Source organism: Hyperolius riggenbachi, chromosome 2 (assembly GCF_040937935.1).
Source record: "Hyperolius riggenbachi isolate aHypRig1 chromosome 2, aHypRig1.pri, whole genome shotgun sequence".
Lineage (NCBI taxonomy): Eukaryota > Metazoa > Chordata > Amphibia > Anura > Hyperoliidae > Hyperolius > Hyperolius riggenbachi.
In genome coordinates, this window is record NC_090647.1 from 319,968,688 (window position 1) to 319,995,874 (window position 27,187).

At 45.3% G+C, this 27,187-nt stretch overlaps 1 protein-coding gene across 2 annotated transcripts in view; it reads right to left on the reverse strand.

Annotated features, from left to right (window-relative positions):
* Positions 1-27,187, reverse strand: part of SLC30A2 (solute carrier family 30 member 2) — a 67,408-nt gene that overhangs the window by 28,240 nt on the left and 11,981 nt on the right. For both annotated transcript variants that reach the window (XM_068265471.1, XM_068265470.1), the window contains exons 2-4: positions 14,193-14,413; positions 9,820-9,966; positions 1,122-1,275 (exon numbers count right to left, since the gene is read on the reverse strand). In XM_068265471.1, coding sequence (XP_068121572.1) covers positions 1,122-1,275; positions 9,820-9,966; positions 14,193-14,413 — 522 coding nt within the window. The remainder of the gene's footprint in view (positions 1-1,121; positions 1,276-9,819; positions 9,967-14,192; positions 14,414-27,187) is intronic.

Here is a 27,187-nt window from a genome sequence, read left to right on the forward strand (position 1 = left end):
GCCCTCCTCCCAGTCTTCAGACATTCCCACCCAGCTCTGCAATAGAAAGTGCATTGTCTCTGCATGAGAAATATTGGCCAGAGAGGAACAGAGGTGTGGGAGGGGAACACAGGAGGGAAAGAGGCTTTAGCCAATCAGGTTACATTAGTTAAGTCGGAGGGGAAAGTAAAGAAGCAAAAGAGACAACCCACCATGCCTTGCAACTTCCTTCGTGTGGCAGATGTACCAAATAAGAGCCAGGGAAACTGGGGAATGTATGTTTTGGATTGCCTGGTTAGCATCCTTATTAGTTTACTAGATAAAGAATAGATTTTTTATTTTATGCCTGACTGGTACACTTTAACCACTTTAGGACCATAGGCTTACACCCCCCCCCCCCCCCCCACACACACACACACACACACCCGTGACCAGGCTGTTTTTTACAATTCATGCCACTGCAGCTTTAAGAGCCCGCTGCAGGGCTGTACGACTCAGCACACAAGTGATTCCCCCCCCCCCTTTTCTGCCCACCAACAGAGATTTCTCCCGCTAGTAAAAGCTTTCAAGACATAAAAAGGTACAGGTGTCATTCAAACACTCATATTCTGAATTGTTAAAAAGACATTAAAATGATCCTAAACTGAAAAAAAAAAAAGTAAGAGTCACATACCTAGGGCTTGAACCAGCCCCCCGCAGCCGTCCTGTGTCCACGCTGTGCCAAACCGATCCTTCGCAGCATTCTTTCCGTTCTGCCTAATGCAGGTGCGGTAAAGAGAGAACCTTTTACTGTGCCTGCGCAGGATGTGTTCAATGACATGAACACTCACGAGGATAAGCATGGCAAGGGCTGCGCAGGAGCAGTGGTCCTCTGACTGATCAGTCGGCAGAATGGAAAGTAAGCCGCAGCGCGGGGGGCGCAGGGGTTTTTTGGTTTCGGCACACCGTGGGCACAGGACGGTGTGTGGGGGGGTGGGCTGGTCGATGCCCCAAGTAAGTGAAACTCTTGATTTTTTTTCAGTTAAGGATCGCTTTAAGCCACTTTTCCACTATTTCACACAGCCCTCTTTTACTTTTACACAATTTTGATGTCTGTGTCCATCAGAAGACCAATTAGAAAACAATACTTATGGTTCACGTACATGATGTTAACAGCTACTGCGCAACCAGATGTGATGAGCATTGCTTCCCCTTCAATCTCATAGTTTCCTGAAATGATTCGCTCTACAGCCAGGTACACCAAAACTCCAGTCACTACCCAGATGGACAGAACAGATAGAAGGGCTCCCAAGATTTCTAAAAAGAAATAAACACAAGTTAGAACAATAAGTAGTAGTTTAAACAACCAGGCTGCGAGCAAAAGCATTGGGAGGTGCGAAACTCGGTGTTCCAACATCACCCTTTGGCACCGCCTATTTCAAACTCCCCCCGCTCTTTATATTGAAGAATTTTTAATAAACATGTGAGATATTTCATTACGTGGTGGTGCCCATATTCCCTCTATTTTAAATAAAAAACGCTGGCAAGCATATCAGTAGACCAGTTATCCTACCATCCATACCTCCACCCAGTCATAAAGCTGCTACATACCCAGGTGCCCTTCAAAACCACATTACTATTTAACCTATTTTGGTTCCTGGACGTAGAAACGACGTCCAGGAACCATGCGTGCTACCATGCGCTCCCGGCCCGCGGTTCGTTAGCCAGGCAATCAGTGAATCGGGCTATGGTGCCCGATCACTGATTCCTCTCCCCCGCTGAAAAAGCGACAGCTTCTCTCGGAAGCTGCGCCTTTTCTGGCTGTTACCTCCCCCATGCGTCGCTCTAAGCGTGTGTTACGCTTAGAGTGACGTCATGTAAACAAACTCATGGCCGCCATCTTGTGGCCAAAAAGTAATACTACAACTAAAAGTAAAAAAAAATGAAAATCAACACACATTTACATTATAACACTACTGTTTACCTCCCACCCTCCCAAATAAAATGTTTAATATAAAAAAAAAAAAACATTACAATAAAAAAAAACAAAAAAAAACATGTAAATATTTACCTAAGGGTCTAAACTTTTTAAATATCAATGTAAAGATGAAATATTTCTATCTTTTTTTTTTATTTTAAACTTGTAAATAGTGATCGATGCAAAACGGAAAAAATGCACCTTTATTTCCAAATAAAATATTGTCGCCATACATTGTGATAGGGACATAATTTTAACGGTGTAATAACCGGGACATTTAGATTTTATTGGGGTTGGGGTGACCAGTGCGCTCCTCGGATCACGAGCTAATGAAATGAACTTCTGTCCTAGTTGCCTGGTGCGCTGTAATCAGCAGGGGTGTAGGCCCTGAAATAGAATATATATAGAAAAGATAGTAGCGCTCAACAGGACTTGTGTGCAGGTCACCAATTACTGGGTTCAAAATCACAATATTCTATTATGCTGGGTTCAAAATCACAATATTCTATTATGCACCAATGTGGTATTAGAAATCTGCCCACAAGTGAATACAGGATTAGATTGGAGATACAATAAATCAAAGTTAACGATTAGAGATCGAACACATGCTTTTGTTGACCTATTATCCCGATTAGAGATCGAACACATGCTTTTGTTGACCTATTATCCCAAGGTAAAAAATACTCTCAAAAACCTCATACACCTTTAAAATTGCCTGTATGGGAGAAAAAGGTTAGCATCATTTTCCTATTGGTCCTCTCCTTAAATACAAAGTTCACAAGGGTGTCTTATGGCTAAAACACCTATAAAATGTGAATCCGCAAAAGTCCTAGTTATCAAGTCCCAAATATCAAAGTTGCTTATAATCGAACGAGATTTCTACAACAGCTTGCCCAATCCTCATATAGATAATAGCCGTGCTCACCAGATCCAGGTGCCAATCACAACAGTTGGCAATATTCGCATTTGGCCCAGCCTGTTTAAATGGATGCAATCTTCCTATGTCCTCATCCGTATTCTCAATGGTATATGCAAAGAAAAAAAGATATACACGCACTATGGCATAGTATGTCTGAGACTTTTTCACCCAAACGTGCACCACACTCAGAGAAAGGCTATCGTGACCCAGCACCTCAGATTCCTCCTCGTATGAGGGCTACTTTTAATGTCCTAGCCTCTTACCCTGTGCTATGGCTGACCCAGTGCGATCAGCATGCTCGCTTGTGTTACACTCTTTGTCTTGAATCCATGCAGGTGGTGAAAGTGCCTTAGACTCAAAGAGAGGCCAACATAGCATAATATTGTTTTTATTCCGGATAAGAAAGATAAAAATTACACTCACAATTCTGCAGATAAAAATGCGCATATAATATAAAATCCTCGTGGCCTAGCGTCTCCTTCCGTATTAGGGCTCCGCCCTACTAGTTTCGTCAATGATGACTCATCAGGGCATGCCCCTGATGAGTCATCATTGACGAAACTAGTAGGGCGGAGCCCTAATACGGAAGGAGACGCTAGGCCACGAGGATTTTATATTATATGCGCATTTTTATCTGCAGAATTGTGAGTGTAATTTTTATCTTTCTTATCCGGAATAAAAACAATATTATGCTATGTTGGCCTCTCTTTGAGTCTAAGGCACTTTCACCACCTGCATGGATTCAAGACAAAGAGTGTAACACAAGCGAGCATGCTGATCGCACTGGGTCAGCCATAGCACAGGGTAAGAGGCTAGGACATTAAAAGTAGCCCTCATACGAGGAGGAATCTGAGGTGCTGGGTCACGATAGCCTTTCTCTGAGTGTGGTGCACGTTTGGGTGAAAAAGTCTCAGACATACTATGCCATAGTGCGTGTATATCTTTTTTTCTTTGCATATACCATTGAGAATACGGATGAGGACATAGGAAGATTGCATCCATTTAAACAGGCTGGGCCAAATGCGAATATTGCCAACTGTTGTGATTGGCACCTGGATCTGGTGAGCACGGCTATTATCTATATGAGGATTGGGCAAGCTGTTGTAGAAATCTCGTTCGATTATAAGCAACTTTGATATTTGGGACTTGATAACTAGGACTTTTGCGGATTCACATTTTATAGGTGTTTTAGCCATAAGACACCCTTGTGAACTTTGTATTTAAGGAGAGGACCAATAGGAAAATGATGCTAACCTTTTTCTCCCATACAGGCAATTTTAAAGGTGTATGAGGTTTTTGAGAGTATTTTTTACCTTGGGATAATAGGTCAACAAAAGCATGTGTTCGATCTCTAATCGTTAACTTTGATTTATTGTATCTCCAATCTAATCCTGTATTCACTTGTGGGCAGATTTCTAATACCACATTGGTGCATAATAGAATATTGTGATTTTGAACCCAGCATAATAGAATATTGTGATTTTGAACCCAGTAATTGGTGACCTGCACACAAGTCCTGTTGAGCGCTACTATCTTTTCTATATATAATAACCGGGACATATGGGCAAATACAATACGTGAGTTTTAATTATGGAGGCATGTATTCTTTTAAAACTATAATGGCTGAAAACTGAGAAATAATTTTTTCCGTTAATTTCTTATTCTTCCTGTTAAAATGCATTTACAGTAAGGCCCCGTTCACATCACAAACGCGGATGGCCATGCGTGCGGAACGCGTGCGGACCGCAATGCGTACGAACGCACGCCATCCGCGTTTGTGTGCGTTGCCTGGCTGAACCCATGAAAAGTGAATGGGACAGCCATGCGGTTTTACAAAAAATGCATGCAGCATGCGTTCCCGGACCGCACAGGTCCGGAACGCATGCAGTGTGAACATCAGACATTGCACTCTATGCAATGTCTGATGTCGTGCGTGTCGGCCACCTGCACGCGTTTCCAAAACGCGGCTGGAAACGCGTGCAGTGTGAACGGGGCCTTAAGTGGCTCTTAGCAAAATGTACCCCCCAAAGAAAGTCTAATTGGTGGCGGAAAAAAACAAGATATAGATCAGTTCATTGCGATAAGTAGTGATAAAGTTATAGGCTAATGAATGGGAGGTGAACATTTCTCAAGTGAAAACAACGGAACGTGAATGGGTTAAAGAGGAACTGTAGTGAAAATAACAATAAAATGGCTTTTTTTTTACAATAATTATTTAGTCAGTGTTTGCCTCTTGTAATATCTTTCCTCACACTTACATTCTGAAATTTGTCCCTAGTGGCGGCATCTTTAGTTTTTCCAGGTGATCTGTACAGAATGTTCATTATTGAGAGTTCTATGCATTGAGAGAGATATTGCTTGTTGGCAGATAGAAAAAAATCGTTATTTCCCACAATACAATGAGGTTCACAGACAGCAAACTGTCAGAACTATAGTCATGACATCACACTGTGGGAGGTGTTTCACCCCAATATCAGCCATAAAGCCCCCACTGATTTGAGAAAAGGTGAAGATTTCTCATGTGAAAGAGGATATCAGCTACTGACTGGGATGAAGTTCAATACTTGGTTAAAGTTCCTCTTTAAAGAGACTCCGTAACAAAAATTGCATCCTGTTTTTTATCATCCTACAAGTTCCAAAAGCTATTCTAATGTGTTCTAGCTTACTGCAGCACTTTATACTATCACTGTCTCTGTAATAAATCAATGTATCTTTCCCCTGTCAGACTTGTCGGCCTGTGTCTGGAAGGCTGCCAAGTTCTTCAGTGTTGTGGTTCTGCTATGAACTCACCCTTCCAGGCCCCTCTCTGCACACTGCCTGTGTGTTATTTAGATTAGAGCAGCTTCTCTCTTCTCTCTTACTAGCTGGATAAATCGTCCTCTGAGCTGGCTGGGCTTTCACATACTGAGGAATTACAAACAAGGGCAAAGCTGTTTGCAGGAAGAAAAGAGCAGCCTGAAACTTCAGTGCATGGGGGAAAGAAACACACAAATGATCTCTTAAGATTCAAAAGGAATGCTGTATACAGCCTGCTTGTGTATGGATGTATTTTCTATGTGTGGACATACTGTACAACAACCTACTTCCTGTTTTGGTGGCCATTTTGTTTGTTTACAAACAAACTTTTTAAAACTGTTTTTAACCACTTTTAATGCGGCGATGAGCGGCGAAATTGTGACAGAGGGTAATAGGAGATGTCCCCTAACGCACTGGTATGTTTACTTTTGAGCGATTTTAACAATACAGATTCTCTTTAAAGGGAAGGTTCAGGGAGGGTATTGAAAAAATAAAAATCAATTTCCACTTACCTGGGGCTTCCTCCAGCCCGGGGCAGGCAGGAGGTGCCCTCGCCGCCGCTCCGCAGGCTCCCGGTGGTCTCCGGTGGCTGACCCGACCTGGCCAGGCCGGCTGCCAAGTCGGGCTCTTCTGCGCTCCAAGGCCCGGCACTTCTGCGTCCCACGCGGGCGCGCTGATGTCATCGGACGTCCTCCTGGCTGTACTGCACAGGCGCAGAACTACTGCGCCTGCGCAGTACAGCCCGGAGGACGTCGGATGACGTCAGCGCGCCCGCGTGGGACGCAGAAGAGCCCGACCTGGCAGCCGGCCTGGCCAGGTCGGGTCGGCCACCGGAGACCACCGGGAGCCTGCGGAGCGGCGGCGAGGGCACCTCCTGCCTGCCACGGGCTGGAGGAAGCCCCAGGTAAGTGAAAATTGATTTTTATTTTTTCAATACACTCCCTGAACCTTCCCTTTAAAATACAGTGGTTTGCAAAAGTATTTGCCCCCCTTGAAGTTTTCCACATTTTGTTACATTACTGCCACAAACATGAATCAATTTTATTGTAATTCAACGTGAAAGACCAATACAAAGTGGTGTACATGTGAGATGTGGAACGAAAATCATACGATTCCAAACATTAAAAAAAATAAATAAATAAATAACTGCAAAGTGGGGTGTGCGTAATTATTCAGCCCCCTGAGTCAATATTTTGTAGAACCACCTTTTGCTGCAATTACAGCTGCCAGTCTTTTAGGGTATGTCTCTACCAGCTTTGCACATCTAGAGACTGAAATCCTTGCCCATTCTTCTTTGCAAAACAGCTCCAGCTCAGTCAGATTAGATGGACCGCGTTTGTGAACAGCAGTTTTCAGATCTTGCCACAGATTCTCGATTGGATTTAGATCTGGACTTTGACTGGGCCATGGAGATGTTTTGTTTTAAACCATTCCATTATTGCCTTGGCTTTATGTTTAGGGTCGTTGTCCTGCTGGAAGGTGAACCTCCGCCCCAGTCTCAAGTCTTTTGCAGACTCCAAGAGGTTTTCTTCCAAGATTGCCCTGTATTTGGCGCCATCCATCTTCCCATCAACTCTGACCAGCTTCTCTGTCCCTGCTGAAGAGATGCACCCCCCGAGCATGATGCTGCCACCACCATATTTGACAGTGGAGATGGTGCATTCTGAGTGATGTGCAGTGTTAGTTTTCCACCACGCATAGTGTTTTGCATTTTGGCCAAAAAGTTCCATTTTGGTCTCATCTGACCAGAGCACCTTCTTCCACATGTTTGCTGTGTCCCCCACATGGCTTGTGGCAAACTGCAAACGGGACTTTTCTGTTAACAATGGCTTTCTTCTTGCCACTTTTCCATAAAGGCTAACTTTGTGCAGTGCACGACTAATTGTTGTCCTATGGACAGATTCCCCCACCTGAACTGTAGAACTCTGCAGCTCATCCAGAGTCACCATGGGCCTCTTAACTGTATTTCTGATCAGCGCTCCCCTTGTTCGGCCTGTGAGTTTAGGTGGACGGCCTTGTCTTGGTAGGTTTACAGTTGTGCCATATTTCTTCCATTTCTGAATGATCACTTGAACAGTGCTCCGTGGGATGTTCAAGGCTTTGGAAATCTTTTTGTAGCCTAAGCCTGCTTTAAATTTCTCAACTTTATCCCTGACCTGTCTGGTGTGTTCTTTGGACTTCATGGTGTTGTTTCATGGTGTTGTTGCTCCCAATATTTTCGTATACAACCTCTGAGGCCGTCACAGAGCAGCTGTATGTGTACTGACATTAGATTAAACACAGGTGCACTCTATTTAGTCATTAGTACTCATCAGGCAATGTCTATGAGCAACTGACTGCACTCAGATCAAAGGGGGATGAATAATTATGCACACCCCACTTTGCAGTTATTTATTTGTAAAAAATGTTCAGAATCATGTACGATTTTTGTTCCACTTCTCACGTGTACACCACTTTGTACTGGTCTTTCACGTGGAATTCCAATAAAATGGATTCATGTTTGTGGCAGTAATATGACAAAATGTGGAAAGCGTCAAGGGGGCCCGAATACTTTTGCAACCCACTGTAGATATCTGGTTCATTTTCTTTTTTAGATTCCCAAGGAGAGGGAAGCCTCTGGGTCCTATAGAGCAGGGGTCCCCAACCACCGGGCCGTGGGCCTGTTTCCTGCCGGGCCGCAGGCCTCTTGCTCCACCTCGCCCCACGGCTGCCACTAACGATACCTTAGCTGGTGGCCGCTGCCTCTTTATATTGCTCTGTCCGCCCCTCTCATACATGCCTGTCTTTTCATTCACAGCAGTGCGTCCCCCGGCTGCTGTGCACAAGCCGCTACAGGAAGCCGCTTCCTGCTTCTGGGGGGAGGGTGTAACTACCTATACTGGGGCAACTATACTCCCTATACTGGGGCAACTATACCCCCTATACTGGGGCAACTATACCCCCTATACTGGGGCAACTATACCCCCTATACTGGGGCAACTATACCCCCTATACTGGGGCAACTATACTCCCTATACTGGGGCAACTATACTCCCTATACTGGGGCAACTATACTCCCTATACTGGGGCAACTATACTCCCTATACTGGGGCAACTATACTCGCTATACTGGGGCAACTATATCTAGATTCAGCAGTGGCTGAATGGAGTAATGGTTAAGGGCTCTGCCTCCGGCACAGGAGACCAGGGTTCGAATCTCGGCTCTGCCTGTTCAGTAAGCCAGCACCTATTCAGTAGGAGACCTTAGGTAAGTCTCCCTAACACTGTTACTGCCTATAGAGCGCATCCTAGTGGCTGCAGCTCTGGCGCTTTGAGTCCGCCAGGAGAATAGCGTGATATAAGTGTTCTGTGTTTTTTTGTTGTTAGATACCCTATGCCTGTACCTGGCTACCTTTTCTGTACCTGACCAAAGCCCCTCCCCTCCATGAAAACCATTACGCCTATCACCTCACCCCCCCCCCCTCTCAGTCCCCAAGGAAAAGTTTTGTATGGATAGTGGTCCCCGGGCCAAAAAAAGATGTTGGGGACCCCTGCTATAGAGGCTTCCCACTCCTCTCACGGTGCCCTGGTTTGAGCGCCGGCTCCCTGTTTGCATCTCCCGTCGAGGAGATGCAAGTCTTTGTGGGGCCGAGTGCACCCAAAGACGGGCAGTTTCCATACTGCACATGCACAAGAAGGGGCGCTAGCACAGACGCAGTACGGAGCCACCTGTCTTCCGGAGCCTCCTTCAGTGGCAGAAAGCAGTATTTGACCAGTTGATTGAATACTGCTACCGAGTGAACCAGCGCTGGAACGGGGGATCCGGGAAGGCTCTATAAGACCCAGGGCCTTCCCTTTCCTTAAGTATCTGGCTCATTTTTTTAACTCTCGATTCCGATTCACTTTAAAATCCATGTGCTAATAACCAGGGCTGTGGAGTCGGTACAAAAATCAACTGACTCCGACAACTCAGTTTATGAAACCACCAACTCAGAATCCAGGTGCCCAAAATGTCTCCTACTCCTCGGTCTCATACTTACCAGGGTACTAGTACAAAAATCATCTGACTCCTCAGTTTATGAAACCACCGACTCCAACTCCAACTCCTGGTACCCAAAATGGCTCAGACTCCGACTCCACAACCCTGCTAATAACCATACTGCTATCCAGAGAACAAGTGCCTTCGTACCTGCCCGATGCCAGCCAAAATTCATCTTTTTCGTTGCTGGACGAGAAGACATCCAGAGGGCAAACAAACTTATCATCATGCTAGCAAAATCTGTCAGAAGGTGAGCAGCATCTGTCATGATTGCCAAACTGTGCGCAATGTAGCCTCCTGTGAAATGAAAGGGCCGAATGTCAAAAACATTAAAATTATTAGTTCACAGACATTTAGAAATTGATTTTCCAATTACATAATCCATACCTTTACTAAATAGAGTTGTGCATTAGAACTCAATCATTTATCGGTTTCAGGTCTTTGTCATGCATTTGCACACAAGATTTCATAAATAGACAAATAGCTATTTTGAAGTCAGACCTAAAGCTCTGATTTAATGTGATCACATACTGCTTCTCAGACTTCCAAATCTATCTCCTGATCAAACTGATCCTATGCTTCTCCATGAATTGTCCTAAACATGATCAACACTAGTCTGCAAACACGTGACAATAGTGACCTGACAGGTTGCCCAAGTTGATTTTGAATTCTTGATCAGATTGTAGCAGAAATCACTGCTCTATGACATATATACCATTCAATGAACTACAATTTTCCAAAAGAAAAGGTAGCTGCGTTTGGTTGTCTTTTTGTGTTCTAAAGGAATTCCTTACTTTTACAGAGCAATTTCTTCAGTTCATGTGTCTCCCCCCATTGTATTCCATATAGCCATATCAATTCCTGCCATGTACTGATGAGGACCAAAAGTCTGAAACAGGCTGTCTACATGTGGGGTTGATATGGCTGTGTAAAATATAAAGCTATAGGTTTGCTATACACCAGCAGTTCTGGATGCTAGCATGGCTTACCGGGGCAAAGAGACAATTTGCATATTCAGTAGCGGAGCATTGTGGATAACCACAAATGTTCACTTATAGCTGAATTATTGCAAGTTTACTTCTGTTTTAAGAAGGCAAATTTCACCAAGCATTGCTTTTTAGTAGGAGGGCTTTTTGATCGCTTTTAGCCCCCTATACAATCCTAGTGGTTTGGGTCACCCCGAGCTGCCTGGTTACTCTGTTCTCCCCCTTTGTAGCAAACCTTGATATGGAGGACGTGAAGAGCTGTCTGAACATATTCATGGGAATGAAGTGATAGCATTTACACCTCTACACCTTGAGGCAGTAATGTTCCAGAATAAGTACAGAGTATAAGCCGAATTTTTGAGACCAAAAAAAAAAAGTGTCTCAAAAGTGGGGGTCTCGGCTTATACTTGAGTCAGCTGCTAGATGGGTCCCTGGCAGTCCACCAGCCACTGTCCGCCCGACCTCCCCCAACCCCTCCCGCCCGCTCTGAAGCAAAACGTGCATACCTCTGTACATTTTTGTGCCCGTCCATCTGCCCCAGCATATGCATAGCTCTGTGTCTGTGTCCGTCTGCCCCCCGGCATACCTGCATACAGAGCTTTGTGTCCGTCTGTCTCCCCACAGGCTTCTGTGACATCTGTCCCCTGGCGTTTGCAGGCTTCTACGAACATCCATCCCGCCGGCATATGCAAAGATTTGTCCCACCGAAAGTCCGTCCCCCGGCAAATGCAGAGCTCCACGTGGTTCTTAACTCAAAGTTCCGCGCCACTGTCCCCTCCATAACCAGTCAGTGGCAGTCTCTACGTATGATGCCCTCTAGTGGTGCCTCTCATTATGTGCCCAACCACAGGGATCATAATGAAGAGACTGCCACTGACTGGCTATGGAGGAGACAGCCACGCAGAACGGTGATTTAAGAACCACGTGGAGCTCTGCATTTGCCGGGGGGATGGACTTACGGTGGGACAAATCTTTGCATATGCCGGCAGGACGGATGCTATGACACAGAGCTATGCATATGCTGGGGCGATGGACGAGCACAGAAATGTACTGAGGTATGCATGTTTTGCTTCAGAAAGGGGGGGGGGGGGGGAGGAGGTCAGGCGGGCAGTGTGACACATGGCCATAATCTACCAAGACAGGGCCAACAGCACTCTGCAGGTGGGGGTCGGGTTGGGCAGCCTACGGACAGAGTCATCTATATTGGAGTGGCTGGTGCACGGATATTCAGCAAGATGTTCTCCCCTTTCTCTGAAGATTTCCTCATTATTCTGATTTTAATGCCATTGTTCCGCGGTTAATGACATTGTTTTGCGTTTAATAACTTTGTTCTGCGTTTAATGACTTTGTTGTGCATTTACCATTCTAATACTGCTTCCGGTCTGGCTGGGGGCACACACTAAGTTTTCTACCCCCGGCTTGTATTTGGGTCAGTCATTTTTTCCAAATTTTTAAGGTAAAAGTTGGGGGTCGGCTTATAATCGAGTATATACAGTAATAATTATAATAGCACCTTTCTCCTGTCGGATTAAAAGCCCTTAAAGGCTGCACCCAATAAATGCGCACCAAACGGGCCACCCTGCAGTGTTAAGGAGTCTTACCAAAGGACTCCTTACTAAATGTGTACCGGCTTACTGAACTTGTATAGCCAAGATTTAAACCCTGGTCTCCTATGTCACAGGCATTGCCCTTAATTGGTGCACTTTCCAGCCAATGTATCTGCATTTAGGCTTTAAATGCACATGTGCACACACCCGTAGCAAGAGAAATTTTCAGCATATCTAGTAAAGCCTGGATTTATCAAACCAAAAAAAGAAGAAAAAAAAAAAAAGTTGTTTCTCCAGGCACAAAAACAGTCAGAAGCCACTAGATTACTAATCAGTGACCCCCATCTTCAGACGGGTGAGGACTACAAATATTGTTGCCACTTTACAGACATTTTTAATCTAGTACTGGTTAACACATGTAACGTAAAGTAGAACAGAGGCGCCAAAAGGATAAAAACGGCTATTAAAAAGTCTAAAAAGTGCTTAGGAGGCAGTGGTGGACTTGCCTCCTGCAAGCAGACACAAAAACTGTGTATTCAAAACAAGTTAAATTTATTGGTACACTTTAATTTAACTTGTCTTGAATACACAGTTTTTGTGTCTGCTTGCAGGAGGTATGTTCACCACTGCCTCCTAAGCACTTTTTAGACTTTTTAAAAGCTGTTTTTATCCTTTTGGTGCCTCTGTTCTACTTTACGTTATATTTGATACCCACCCCTGGTGGAGGGGGATACCCCAATCTTTCTTCTATCGTCCGAGAGCGACTTCCTAATCCTCCTGAGTGAGGACAGGTTAATCTCACCTGCCTATACAGTGGTTGCCTGGAGGTAGCCCTGCTTTGTGAGTATAAAATTGTACTTGTTTCATTATACCCGATTGTCAGTACTTACTACACTATATTGGGCTCTCGGTTCTCTTTTTACATATATAGTTAACACATGCTTCGTTTATCCCAGTAAGCACTATAGCCAGGGGCGTAACTAGACATCACTGGGCCCCCCTGCGAAATTTTGGATGGGGCCCCCCACCCCCCTCACTTTCTGCACAGGAAAACTAAGGACCAATGTGTTTTCCCCATGCAGATAAAAACACTTAGACTTAAAGGAAACGTCAGGCAGCCTACGCTACCCCTAGATCTACCTACCCGGGGCTTCCTCCAGCCCCTTGCAACTGACAAGTCCCTAGTCGCAGCTCTGTTCCCAGTACATACATACACACACACACAGCCTTATTATTTTACTACATGAGAGCACATGCTATATGGAGGAACAACAATGACATGCTGAACGTAAGATATAGTATCAATGTAACTTTGGCAAAACATTCAGAATGTCACTGATTGATACTGTTATTACGGGATCTTGGACTCCATGTGAAACTAGAAGCTCTCAATGAAGCAGCAACAGTCAGACATCAATCTCCTCTCCATTGCCGCGTAGAAGTATTCAGAGGCCATAAAGTCATTAGCCCTTGTGATAAGAATCTAGGAATCCTTTTGCTGAAAAGGGAAAGTCTACAACTTTTTTTCAAAATGTGACTCCTTTGTAAGGTAGTACATCTAGTCATCAGATCTTTGCAGCAGTGAGAGACAGATGTTTTTTATGAACCCTAGGGAGCAGGGACAGTGTACAAATTCCAAAGTGTGTGCGATTCCTTATCTGTGTTGTGGACACGTGCAGTCAATATAACAATGGTGTGAGAGCAGAATAAGTTTTTTTTCTCCATGCCGTTCAGTCTCCTGAACAAGAATGCAGATCAGATGTTGACTTTAATTTGACATTTGCCACATACATGTTTCAGGTGTGTGATTCTGTCACTTCTGATGCCTGAAAGATCAGCAGGACAGCCAGGCAACTGGTATTATTTAAAATGAAATAAATATGGCAGCCTCCGAGTCCCTCAAGTTATTTGTCCTTTAATAGGGGGTTTGAACATCAATTTATAGTAAATTAATAAAGTCACATCTACTCATGCCACAAATATATCTTACCTATAACCTCTCCAATCATAAAGAGCAGGCAGATGGCAGATGCCAGATAAAGCTTCCTCCGGGCACGGTCCTTTTCACTACTGTGCCAGCCCTCTGGTGATTTGTTGGAGTGGCAGTGATTGTTGCCTTGGTGACCCAGTTCAATGTTATTCAAGTCTGTCACATAGGTGAACACAGGGCCGGGGCCGAGAAAATCACTACTAGGAATTCCAGAGTATGAACTGTTTAAAATAAGATACATGGTTTATGATAAGTATCAGAAAACTACTATCTGTGATGGTTTACTGTACAGCACCAACACTTTTTCATAAGTCACTAATGATAGGATAATAAAATGACAGAATGATTGTTCACATAGACCAGGGGTCCCCAAACGTTTTGGGTCGAGAGCCGGGTCAACATACTTCAGACTGCTGGGAAGCCGGAGTATACATAAAATGATGTAGAAGTCTTTGCGGGCCAGACAGTGAAGCATACCCAGGTGACAACCTGCAGTCTAATTGGACAGCAGTGTCACCTGAAGTGGAAATTGATTGGAAACCAGCAAATTACTGCTTTCTGGCTTCCATGTGGATGGGTGGTGCCAGCAGTGCTATTCTATATGCAGACCAACAATATTTAAAGGATACCACAACTGAAAAAGAATGATTGCTGCAGAGTGAGTGAGTGAGTGTTAAAAGTACATACCATCCTCTCCTCCTGCCCCCCCCATCTGCCGCCGTTAGTGTAATATTCATTGCTGGGACCGGGCGACTTGCTTGACCACTCACCCCATGGGATGTTTCACACTATTCTACGTTTGCTCTATTGAAAACGTAACCAGAAAGAATACTGTACAAAGAAAAAAGGTTTAATGTTGTATTGTCTCATACGAAATATGATGCAGGGCCATATACAATTCACTTTTTTCCCCTGAGTTTTCTCCTAGGAGATAATTTTTCATCTTCAATTTAAATTAACTTTTTAGTACTTTGCAATAGAAAAAGTACCAAAAAGCAGGTGAAAAAGTACTGTCAAAATGATTTTGAGCATTTGTTTGTTTGCTTGCTGGAGATGTAAACGGCATTTTATTTACAAGTTGTGAAAATATCACTTAGGAGAAAATTCAGGTGAAAAAGTGAATTGCATATGGCCCGCGTGCTTTTACATAGTCTGTGTCCCAGAGCTAAAATATATGAACTTTTGACCCTTTTTATCTATCCCATGCACTCAGAAGCAGTTTTCTGCCAGTCAAGTGGTTTATGGCTGTAATTACTTATCAGTGAGGTTCACCACTAGGTCTGGACTATAAAGAAACTGCCACTCACATACCTGAATGGTTAAAGATGCCCATACACTGGCAGATGGCCAGCAGATTAGACCATCCGATAAAGCCTTCTCTGATCGAATCTGAGAGGGATCTATTGCTGCCAGTGTAGTGCACACTGATTTCCAACAGATTTCAGCATGAAATCTACTGAAAATCTGCGCATCTGCAACTCCCTGCCCCGCCACCCGGTCTTCCCCATGTAATAGGTTTCTCCCATGGCAAGTGTGGAATCACTGCTTGGCTCACCTGTGCCTGGAGCACGTCCTTCAGTGGCCTGTATTTTCTCTCTATAGCCGCTGTGAGCGCCTATATCGCGTGACCCCATGCATGCGGTCAGGTCATGTGGTACAGTCATTGGGAAATCAAACCCCGCTACCGCCATGCAGCTGAGCATACCCTTTTGAGCTGTATTTTTTCAGCATACTGAATCAATTGATTTCTTCCTGAAATCAATTGAAGTTACGATCAGGTGGCCACTTTGCAGCCCGCGAGGATCCCTCCCTTCCCCCCAGTGTGGAGTGCGTGGGTTAGTTGACATTGGACCGGGGGTTAGAATCTCTGCAGGAGAGGGGCAGAAATTCTTCCCCTCTACTGCAAAAGCACCTTTGTCTGGGACAAGGTGCTTATCCACACCTTGATGCTGAAGAGGTGGGAGCAACTACCCTGCTTTAAAAAAAGGGACACCAGGTGTCCCTCCCAGGTAAATAAGTACACAGGGTAATTTTAGACACTCTACCTATTTGTAGCACCTTACCTATTTATTTTTTTCTACCCATTTAGAAGAAAGAGCTGTACTGGTCAACAAACCTAAATCCACTCCATCCTGGAGAAACTATAAAATATACCATAAACTATCTGAACGCACATTCTTCTTTAGTTTCTATGAACGAAAAAAACATTCCAAACTGTATTATAGATTCACCTAGTATTAGGCTTCCTACAATTGACCAAAGTGCGATCACTGTCTGAAAGCCCTTGCCTCCTTAGGATTTGCCACTCAGCTGCTGTGAGTTTGAACTGGTCTGAACTGGGGTGAGGCCTGGTAACCACTAAAACACTTTTTTCAGTGTTTAGGCAATGCTTTAACCACTTCAGCCTACAGTGTTGTTCACCTTATGCATCCAAGCAACTTTCACCTCCCAGTCATTCGCCAATAACTATCACTACTTATCACAATGAAATGATCTATATCTCGTTTTTTCCACCACCATTTGGCTTTCTTTGGGTGGTACATTTTACTAAGAATTATTTTACTCTAAATCCATTTTAACAGGAAGTTTAAAGGGGTTCTGTGGGGGTTCCTGAGGAGAAAAACTGCCACTTACCTGGGGCTTCTATCAGCCCCCTGCAGTGGTAATGTCCCACGCCGTCCTGCTCCCATCTGCCATTCCCCGCAGCCGGCACCGGGCTATTATTCGTCTGTCACACAGACGAATAATACGCGTTGCCGTGCCTCCGCTCGCGTCATCTGAGGCTTACTGCGCAGGCGCAGTACAACGGAGCCTTGTACTGCGCTTGCGCAGTAAGCTTCCGATGACGTAGGCGGAAGCGAGCGGGTGCGCAGCCACTGTAGCGCAGCCGCAGTTGGATCCCATGCCGCTTAGACCGGGGCCGGCGCCGGAGAAGAGCAGATGGGAGGAGGACTGCGTGGAACATTACCGCTGCACGGGGCTGATAGAAGCCCAAGGTAAGGGTCTGTTTTTCTCCTCAGAAATCCCTAACAGAACCCCTTTAAGAAAGAAATAGAAAAAAAGTCATTATTTTTCAGCTTTTGGCCATTAGTTTGAAATTAATACATGCCACCGTAATTAAAACTGTGTATTTTATTTGTCCATTTGTCCCAGTTGTTACACCATTTAAATTATGTCCCTATCACAATTTATGACGCCGATATTTTATTTGGAAATAAAAGGTTAATTTGTTCAATTTGCATCCATCAGTATTTACAAGCTTAGAATTAAAAAGATATACAGTGGCTTGCAAAAGTATTCGGCCCCCTTGAAGTTTTCCACATTTTTTCACATTACTGCCACAAACAATCAATTTTATTGGAATTCCACATGAAAGAATAATACAAAGAGGTGTACACGTGAGAAGTGAAACGCAAATCATACATGATTCCAAACATTTTTACAAATAAATAACTGCAAAGTGGGGTGTGCGTAATTATTCAGCCCGAGTCAATACTTTGTAGAACCACCTTTTTTGCTGCAATTACAGCTGCCAGTCTTTTAGGGTATGTCTCTACCAGCTTTGCACATCTAGAGACTGAAATCCTTGCCCATTCTTCTTTGCAAAACGGCTCCAGCTCAGTCAGATTAGATGGACAGCGTTTGTGAACAGCAGTTTTAACCACTTTACCCCCGCCCATACGAATTTCTCCATCCCTTTTTCCATCCTTTAACCCCCAGGGACGGAGAAATCAATACTTTCCGCGCTCCCGCCGCTGCCCGCTCGCTCTAGTGTGCATTCCCGTGGGTAAACACGCCGCCGGCCACTCGCCCAGAGATCAATGAACGGGAAAATCCATTCCCGTTCATTGATCTAAGCCCCGCAATGATCCACTGCTTTTCCGCTAAGCAGCGCGATCATTGTGAAAAAAAAAACGTACCCAGCCGGAAGGACGCTTGGAGGTCGCATTAAACAAAAAGTAAAACTACACCCTAAACATTTTTCACATACAAATTAGTTATACACAAAAAATTAACTCATTACCTCCCACACTCCCCATTTTTTTTTTTGTAATAAAATAAAAATAAAAATTTACAATTAAAAAAAATACATAAATAGTTACATTAGGGACTGAACTTTTTAAATATTTATGTCAGGAGGGTACAACACTGTTACTTTATAAGCTACGGGCTTGTAATTAGGGATAGACGCAAAACTGAAAAAAATGCACCTTTATTACCAAATAAAATATTGGCACCAAACATTGTGATAGGGACATAATTTAAACGGTTTTATAACCGGGACAAAAGGGCAAATAAATTTCATGGGTTTTAATTACAGTTAATTTTAATTATTTAAAAACTATAATGGCCGAAAACTGAAAAATAATTAATTTGTTCCCACATTTTTCCTATTTTCCCATTAAAACACATTTAGAATAAAATAATTCTTGGCATAATGTCCCACCTAAAGAAAGCCTAATTGGTGGCGGAAAAAAAACAAGATATAGTTCATTTCATTGTGATAAATAAGTAATGATAAAGTTATAGACAAATGAATGGAAGGAGCGTTGAAAGGTGAAAATTGCTCTGGTGGTCAGGGGGTAAAACCCCTCAGTGGTGAAGTGGTTAAGATCTTGCCACAGATTCTCGATTGGATTTAGATCTGGGCTTTGACTGGGCCATTCTAACACATGGAAATGTTTTATTTTAAACCATTCCATTGTTGCCCTGGCTTTATGTTTAGGGTCGTTGTCCTGCTGGAAGGTGAACCTCCGCCCCAGTCTCAAGTCTTTTGCAGACTCCAAGAGATTTTCTTCCAAAATTGCCCTGTATTTGGCTTCATCCATCTTCCCATCAACTCTGACCAGCTTCCCTGTCCCTGCTGAAGAGAAGCACCCCCAGAGAATGATGCTGCCACCACCATATTTGACAGTGGGGATGATGTATTCAGAGTGAAGTGCAGTGTTGGTTTTCCGCCACACATAGTGTTTTGCATTTTCGCCAAAAAGTTCCATTTTGGTCTCATCTGACCAGAGCACCTTCTTCCACATGCTTGCTGTGTCCCCCACATGGCATGTGGCAAACTGCAAACGGGACTTCTTATGCTTTTCTGTTAACAATGGCTTTCTTCTTGCCACTCTTCCATAAAGGTCAACTTTGTGCAGTGCACAACTAATAGTTGTCCTTTAGACAAATTTCCCCACCTGAACTGTAGATCTCTGCAGCTCGCTCAGAGTCACCATGGGCCTCTTGACTGCATTTCTGATCAGCGCTCTCCTTGTTCGGCCTCTGAGTTTAGGTAGACGGCCTTGTCTTGGTAGGTTTACAGTTATGCCATACTCCTTCCATTTTTGAATGATCACTTATTAAAAACAGTACTCCGTGGGATGTTCAAGGCTTTGGAAGTCTTTTTGTAGCCTAAGTCTGCTTTACATTTCTCAACTTTATCCCTGACCTGTCTGGTGTGTTCTTTGGACTTCATGGTGTTGTTGCTCCCAATATTCTTAGACAACCTCTGAGGCTGTCACAGAGCAGCTGTATTTGTACTGACATTAGATTACACACAGGTGCACTCTATTTAGTCATTAGCACTCATCTGGCAATGTCTACTGGCAACTGACTGCACTCAGACCAAAGGGGGCTGAATAATTACGCACACCCCACTTTGCAGTTATTTATTTGTAAAAAATGTTTGGAAGCATGTATGATTTTCATTTCACTTCTCACATGTACACCACTTTGTATTGGTCTTTCACATGAAATTCCAATAAAATTGATTCATGTTTGTGGCAGTAATGTGACAAAATGTGGAAACTTCAAGGGGGGGGGGGGCGAATACTTTTGCAAGCCACTGTATATTCATATACTCTCAAATCTAAAAAAATGCTGCGCTGCCCAGCTATTATTCAAACTACTTCCAATAAAGACCAACTTAATCACATCAAGTCCAACAAGTGTGCTGTGGTTCCTCCTGTTGAGAGTATATGTCCTTCTGGTGCTATGCACTCCACTGCGCGCTCATCCACAGAATCTATATAAAACAGCTCCACATAGCATAATACTGTATGACCAACAGGTATATCATACTCCATGGGTGCGGGTGATAAAAGTGCTCACACGTGATCCCCACTGCCCTAGAAGTTAAAAAGGCTCACCAGATGAAAACCACCGTATCACAGGTGGCAATCTCACATCAGTTTATATGTATCACTCAGGACATCAGTGACCATATCCAATTCCAGTAAAAAAAGCCTTTACTAAAACATATATGACAAAATCATTGCGCAGCATGTCAGTCCAAAAGTAAAAAACACACTGCGCCTCTCGCGCACTCAGGTAACTTACAAGATCTCAATGGGGATAGGTTAGCCCGTCATAGCGGCAAATCCCTCTAGTTCAGATGTGCTGTCTCTCTATCAGCCGTTCCCGGCGTCCAGCTCCTGTGCCTCCGGACTTCATTGTCTCAGACCACGTGACCTGCGTCAGGCATACTGGCTCCACCCTACGCGTTTTGTCACCAGGACTCATCAGGGGCTCATAAATGTAATATAATTATTTAATTTAAAAAAATGTATGTGGGTGTAGTTTTACTATTTTGCCACAAGGTGGCCACAGTCAAAAAGTTCTGGAAGCTAACAATCTCGCTTCCAGGAAGCACTAGGAGGCTGGGATTTTTTTTGTGTGTAATAAGAAGCCGTCAGTTTTTCTGCGGGGGACTTAGATTGATGAATGGGAACTATATTCCCATTCATTGATCTGGGGGTTAACTGCAGGTGGCGGGGAGTGCGAGCGATTGCGCGCCTCAGGCAGCAGCAGCAGCACAGTCTATCTGGACGGATATATCCATACAGATAGACTTAAGTGGTTAAAGGGGCACTATGTCGAAAAAATGTTTAAAATTTAAAATATGTGCAAACGTAGACAAATAAGAAGTACATTTTTCCAGCGTAAAAGGAGCCATAAATTACTTTTCTCCTATGTTGCTGTCACTTATAGTAGGTAGTAGAAAACTGACAGAAGCAATAGGTTTTGGACTAGTCCATCTCTTCATAGGGGATTCTCAGCAAGGCTTTTATGCTTTATAAAGACAATTCCCTAAAAAGGATTTAAACAATGATGCTGGCCAGCTTCCCTGCTCCCTACACAATTTGGCAGTTGGACAGAGCAACTGCCATTCACTAAGTGCTTTTGAAAATAAATAAGTCCCTAGTCCAAAACCTGTCACTTCTGTCAGATTTCTACTACCTACTATAAGTGACAGCATCATAGGAGAAAGGTAATTTATGGCTCATTTTTCTTTGGAAAAAACGTACTTCTTACCTGGATATGTTCGCACATATTTTAAATTTTGCAATTTTTTCACCATATTGCCCCTTTAAATTGCTAGCGATTTCCCTAAACACTGTCAATGTAAATAAAGATAAATTCCACAGTAGAGATTGCGATTAGCAAAATCGCAATCGCAGGAAATGCAACATTTTGGGAGTGTTTGCGCTTCAATGTAAAGTATTGAAGTGCTGAAAAATCTCTACACATAGCGATTTCTGTGAGATTTTAAATTACTTGCAAACTGTAAACTAAATTATAATAAATTGAAAGGACCAATCAGAATTAAAATCGCTAATTGCTACACAATCACTGGCAAAAAGCTTACACCTTTTTAAAATCGCTACCAAAATTGCCAGAAAATGCTCAAGAAATCACTTACAAAATGCTAATTGAAAACACTACAGATTGTGCTAACGATTTGCAATTTGTAGTGGGTTCCAAGCCTGAATCTGATTCCCCTGAAATAGAAGGTCCGGTCTGGGATCCAGATGCCAGGGGCCCTTCAGGGTTAGTATGCACAAAGGGTAACCATGCCTTCCCTGCCCACCATGAGGCTATGAACATTATCTGCCACTTCGATGTCTCTATCTGCCCGAGTACCCTTAGTATCAAGTTGAAGGGGGGGAAATCATACAGGAGACCTTGTGGCCATGGCACTGACAGGGCATCCAGCCTCCTGTGTGAAGGGGGGAAAAAATAATATTGGTCAACTTTGTGTTGGCTGGAGTTGCAAACAGATCTAAGATGGGTAACCCCCATTTCTGAATTAGTGAGTTGAACACCTCCTGGTTTACTTCCCAGTCTGACTCCACTGGAGCTCTGCTGAGCAAATCTTACTTTGTCCTCAGGAAGGAACATCTTCTGCGTTGTGTCCCACAACAGTCCTAAGAAAATTAATTTTTGGGTTGGAAGCAAGTTGGATTTCTCCTTGCTCATCAGCCACTCCAGGCCCGACCTGAACAGAAAAATTAAGATCCCTGTGCAAGTCGGCCACAGAGTCTGCTAGAAACAAAAACTCATCCAGGTAAGGGAGAACCCTTACATTGTGGAGATGGCCTCTGCTTCTGCTATAATCTTTGTAAATAGCCTCAGGGCCTAAGATATTCCGAAAGGAAGAGCTCAGTACTTATAATGGCATACGGTGTCGCCGAACCAGACTGCGAATCTTAGAAACTTCTGAAACCGTGAATGAATCTGGCATCTTCTAAATCTATAGTTGCCATAAAGGCTTTTGAACAGGAGCAATGCTTTCCATCCGAAAGTCTTTCTCCACAATGTAAGGGTTAAAAGGTTTCAGATTTAAAATTATCCAGAACTTCCCTGGAGGTTTCTTGATAACGAAGATCTTCAAATAAGCCCTTTGAAATGGTCCTCCAGTGGTACCCTTTGGATAACCCCTTGCTCCAGCAAGGTAGTCACTGAGTTCAGTAAGCCCTGGGCATTGTCTGGGTCTCTGGGGGTCCCTGTGACTAAATGACTGCAGGGAGGTCGTGACTGAAATTCCAGTAGGTATCCATTCTTTATTAAAGTGATTCAGTTAAAATTAATGATTTTAACTTACCTGGGGATTCTTGCAGCCCCCTGGAGTCTTCCTGTTCCCGTGACGCCGGTTCAAGTCCCTCCGGCAAGCAGTGGCGACCCCCTCTAAGCTAGAAATGCTGCTTTTAACCACTTCAGCCTAACTGGACGAAAATTTTCGTCCAGTTTGGCTGCGCGCACTCCCGCGGGTCGAGCGCGCTCCCGCGGACCCCCCCATTAGAGTTGGGCCGAACCTCCGATTTTAGGTTCGCGAACCTGGTTCGCGAACTTCCGCGGAAGGTTTGGTTCGCGTTAAAGTTCGCGACCCGCAATAGACTTCAATGGGGATGCGAACTTTGAAAAAAAAAATAATTATGCTGGCCACAAAAGTGATGGAAAAGATGTTTCAAGGGGTCTAACACCTGGAGGGGGGCATGGCGGAGTGGGATACATGCCAAAAGTCCCGGGGAAAAATCTGGATTTGACGCAAAGCAGCGTTTTAAGGGCAGAAATCACATTGAATGCTAAATGACAGGCCTAAAGTGCTTTCAAACATCTTGCATGTGTATACATCAATCAGGTAGTGTAATTAAGGTACTGCTTCACACTGACACACCAAACTCACCGTGTAACGCACCGCAAACAGCTGTTTGTGTAGTGACGGCCGTGCTGGACTGGTGCGCACCATGGCGAGAGTGCAGGTTTTGGTGGCTTTACAGCCCATATGGTCGCCTGGCTGATGTAGCTGAATGACAGAACAGTGACTGTCCAGCTGATCAAATTTGGTCTGACCACAATGAGGCAACGACCTTATTATCGTGGGTGTGCCCCCCGAGACACTCATCTAGGCGCCGGTCATTGCTTCATTGTGATACGCAAGCCCCTTCACCACGGCAAGGTAATGATCACGAAGGGGAATGGGCGCATGTACATGCCTTTTCTTTTGTTGTTGCAGCTGCCCGCAGTGCAGCCAGAAAAATTAGGCAGTCATGTTCACGCACCAGAAAAATTATTACAGCGGCCGCTGCTAGCAGCGGCCTAAAAAATTCAGCAATCCGCCTGGAGTCCCGGACCCTGTTGGTGGTGGCGGAGAAGGTAGTCAAGCGGCCTGCAGGCAGACATGCTGTGTGGAGGGACTGGGAGCGACTTAGTCTTCTTGGGGCAGGCCAGGCAGCCAGTCACACGGCGTGCAGGCAGAGATGCTGTGAGTGCGGGGACTGACTTAGTCTTGGGGCGGGCAGCAGCCCTCCGGGATCCATGCCTCATTCATTTTGATAAAGGTGAGGTACTTAACACTTTTGTGACTTAGGCGACTTCTCTGTGACAATGCCTCCAGCTGCGCTGAAGGTCCTTTCTGACAGGACGCTTGCGGCAGGGCAGGAGAGAAGTTGGATGGCAAATTGGGACAGCTCTGGCCACAGGTCAAGCCTGCGCACCCAGTAGTTCAAGGGTTCCTCATCGCTGTTCACAGCAGTGTCTACATCCACACTTAAGGCCAGGTAGTCGGCTACCTGCCGTTCCAGGCGTTGGTGGAGGGTGGATCCGGAAGGGCTACGGCGAGGCGTTGGACTAAAGAACGTCCGCATGTCCGACATCACCATGAGATCGCTGGAGCGTCCTGTCTTTGACTGCGTGGACACGGGAGGAGGATTAGTGGCAGTGGTACCTTGCTGGCGTTGTGCCGTCACATCACCCTTAAAGGCATTGTAAAGCATAGTTGACAGCTGGTTCTGCATGTGCTGCATCCTTTCCACCTTCCGGTGAGTTGGTAACAGGTCCGCCACTTTGTGCCTGTACCGAGGGTCTAGTAGTGTGGCCACCGAGTACAGGTCATTCCCCTTGAGGTTTTTTATACGGGGGTCCCTCAACAGGCAGGACAGCATAAAAGACGACATCTGCACAAAGTCGGATCCAGTACCCTCCATCTCCTCTTGCTCTTCCTCAGTGACGTCAGGTAAGTCAACCTCCTCCCCCCAGCCGCGAACAATACCACGGGAAGGTTGAGCAGCACAAGCCCCTTGCGATGCCTGCTGAGGTTGTTCTCCTGCCGCTGTCCCCTCCTCCTCCTCCTCCCCCAAAGAAACACCTTGCTCATCATCCTCTGAGTCTGACTCGTCTTCTGCACACGACTTCTCTTCCTCCTCCTCCCCCCTCTGTGCTGCCGCAGGTGTTGAGGAAAAAGCTGGGTCTGATGAAAATTGGTCCCATGCCTGTTCCTGCCGTAACGGTTCCTGGTCACGCTCATTCACAGCTTCATCCGCCACTCTACGCACAGCACGCTCCAAGAAGTAAGCGTAGGGAATTAAGTCGCTGATGGTGCCCTCACTGCGGCTCACCAGGTTGGTCACCTCCTCAAACGGCCGCATGAGCCTGCATGCATTTTCCATCAGTGTCCAGTTGTCGGGCCAGAACATCCCCATCTTCCCAGACTGTTTCATTCTACTGTAGTTGTAGAGGTAGTGGGTGACGGCTTTCTTCTGTTCTAGCAGGCGGGAGAACATGAGCAGGGTCGAATTCCAGCGAGTCGGGCTATCGCAAATGAGGCGTCTCACCGGCATGTTGTTTTTCCGCTGAATTTCTGCAAATCGTGCCAAGGCTGTGTAAGACCGCCTCAAATGCCCACAGAACTTCCTGGCTTGCTTCAGGACATCCGCTAAGCCAGGGTACTTTGCCACAAATCTTTGAACAACTAGATTCATGACATGTGCCATGCAGGGTATGTGTGTCAGCTTCCCCATATGCAAAGCGGCAAGCAGATTGCTGCCGTTGTCGCACACCACGTTGCCTATCTCCAGGTGGTGCAGGGTCAGCCACTCATCCACCTGTTTCTTAAGAGCAGCCAGGAGAGCTGCTCCAGTGTGACTCTCCGCTTTGAGACAAGACATGTCTAAGATGGCGTGACAGCGTCGTACCTGGCATGCAGCATAGGCCCTGCGGAGCTGGGGCTGTGTAGCTGGAGAGGAGAACTGCCACTCAGCCAAGGAGGAGAAGGACAGCGAAGAGCATGTAGCAGAAGGAGAGGAGGTGGCAGGAGGCCTGCCTGCAAGCCGTGGAGGTGTCACAATTTGGTCCGCTGCGCCCTGCTTGCCATCGTTCACCACCAGGTTCACCCAATGGGCTGTGTACGTAATGTAGCGGCCCTCCCGTGCTTGGCAGACCAGGCATCCGTGGTCAGGTGTACCCTTGACCCAACGCTCTTCGCAAGAGATGACACCACTTGCCTCTCAACTTCACGGTGCAGTTGGGGTATGGCCTTTCTCGAAAAATAAATGCGGCCTGGCATCTTCCACTGCGGTGTTCCGATGGCCACAAATTTACGGAAGGCCTCAGAGTCCACCAGCTGGTATGGTAACAGCTGCCGAGCTAACAGTTCCGCCACGCCAGCTGTCAGACGCCGGGCAAGGGGGTGACTGGCCGAAATTGGGTTCTTCCGCTCAAACATTTCCTTCACGGACACCTGACTGCTGCTGTGGGCAGAGGAGCAGGAACCGCTCAAGGGCAGAGGCGGAGTGGAGGAGGGTGCCTGTGAAGGTGCAAGGGAGAAAGCGGCAGAAGCAGATGATGCACCTGAAGGAGGAAGAGGAGAAGGAGGGTGACTTTTCTTTTGTGTGCTGCTGCTGCTTTTGCTCAGGTGGCCATCCCATTGCTGTTTGTGCCTTTTCTCCAGGTGCCTTCTTAAGGCACTTGTCCCTACGTGAGTGTTGGCCTTTCCACGGCTCAATTTTTGTTGGCAGAGCGAACAGATGGCTTTGGTCCGATCTGAGGCACACACATTAAAAAATTTCCACACCGCTGAGCCACCCTGGGATGTGGGCACTATGGGGACCTCAGCAGCTGATGCTGAAGGGCAAGTTGGCTGGCTGTACATCGGTGGCGATACATGGTGCCGGACTCTGCCACCAGCTGTTTCTGACGAAGAGCTGCCCCAGCTTCTTTCAGCAACTTCTCTCCTCCTACTACTCTCTGACTCCCCCTCTGAACTGTCCCCCTCTTCATCTCCTCTATTGGGAACATACAGAGGATCCCTATCATCGTCAGCATCGTAATCATCCTGCCCAGCTTCGCTTGCCTCAGAAAAATCCAAACATGCACCATCAGTAGGTCCTTCATCCTCCTTACACGTTACATCCATAGTGTTGCCGCGTAACGCAGACATATGAGCTGGT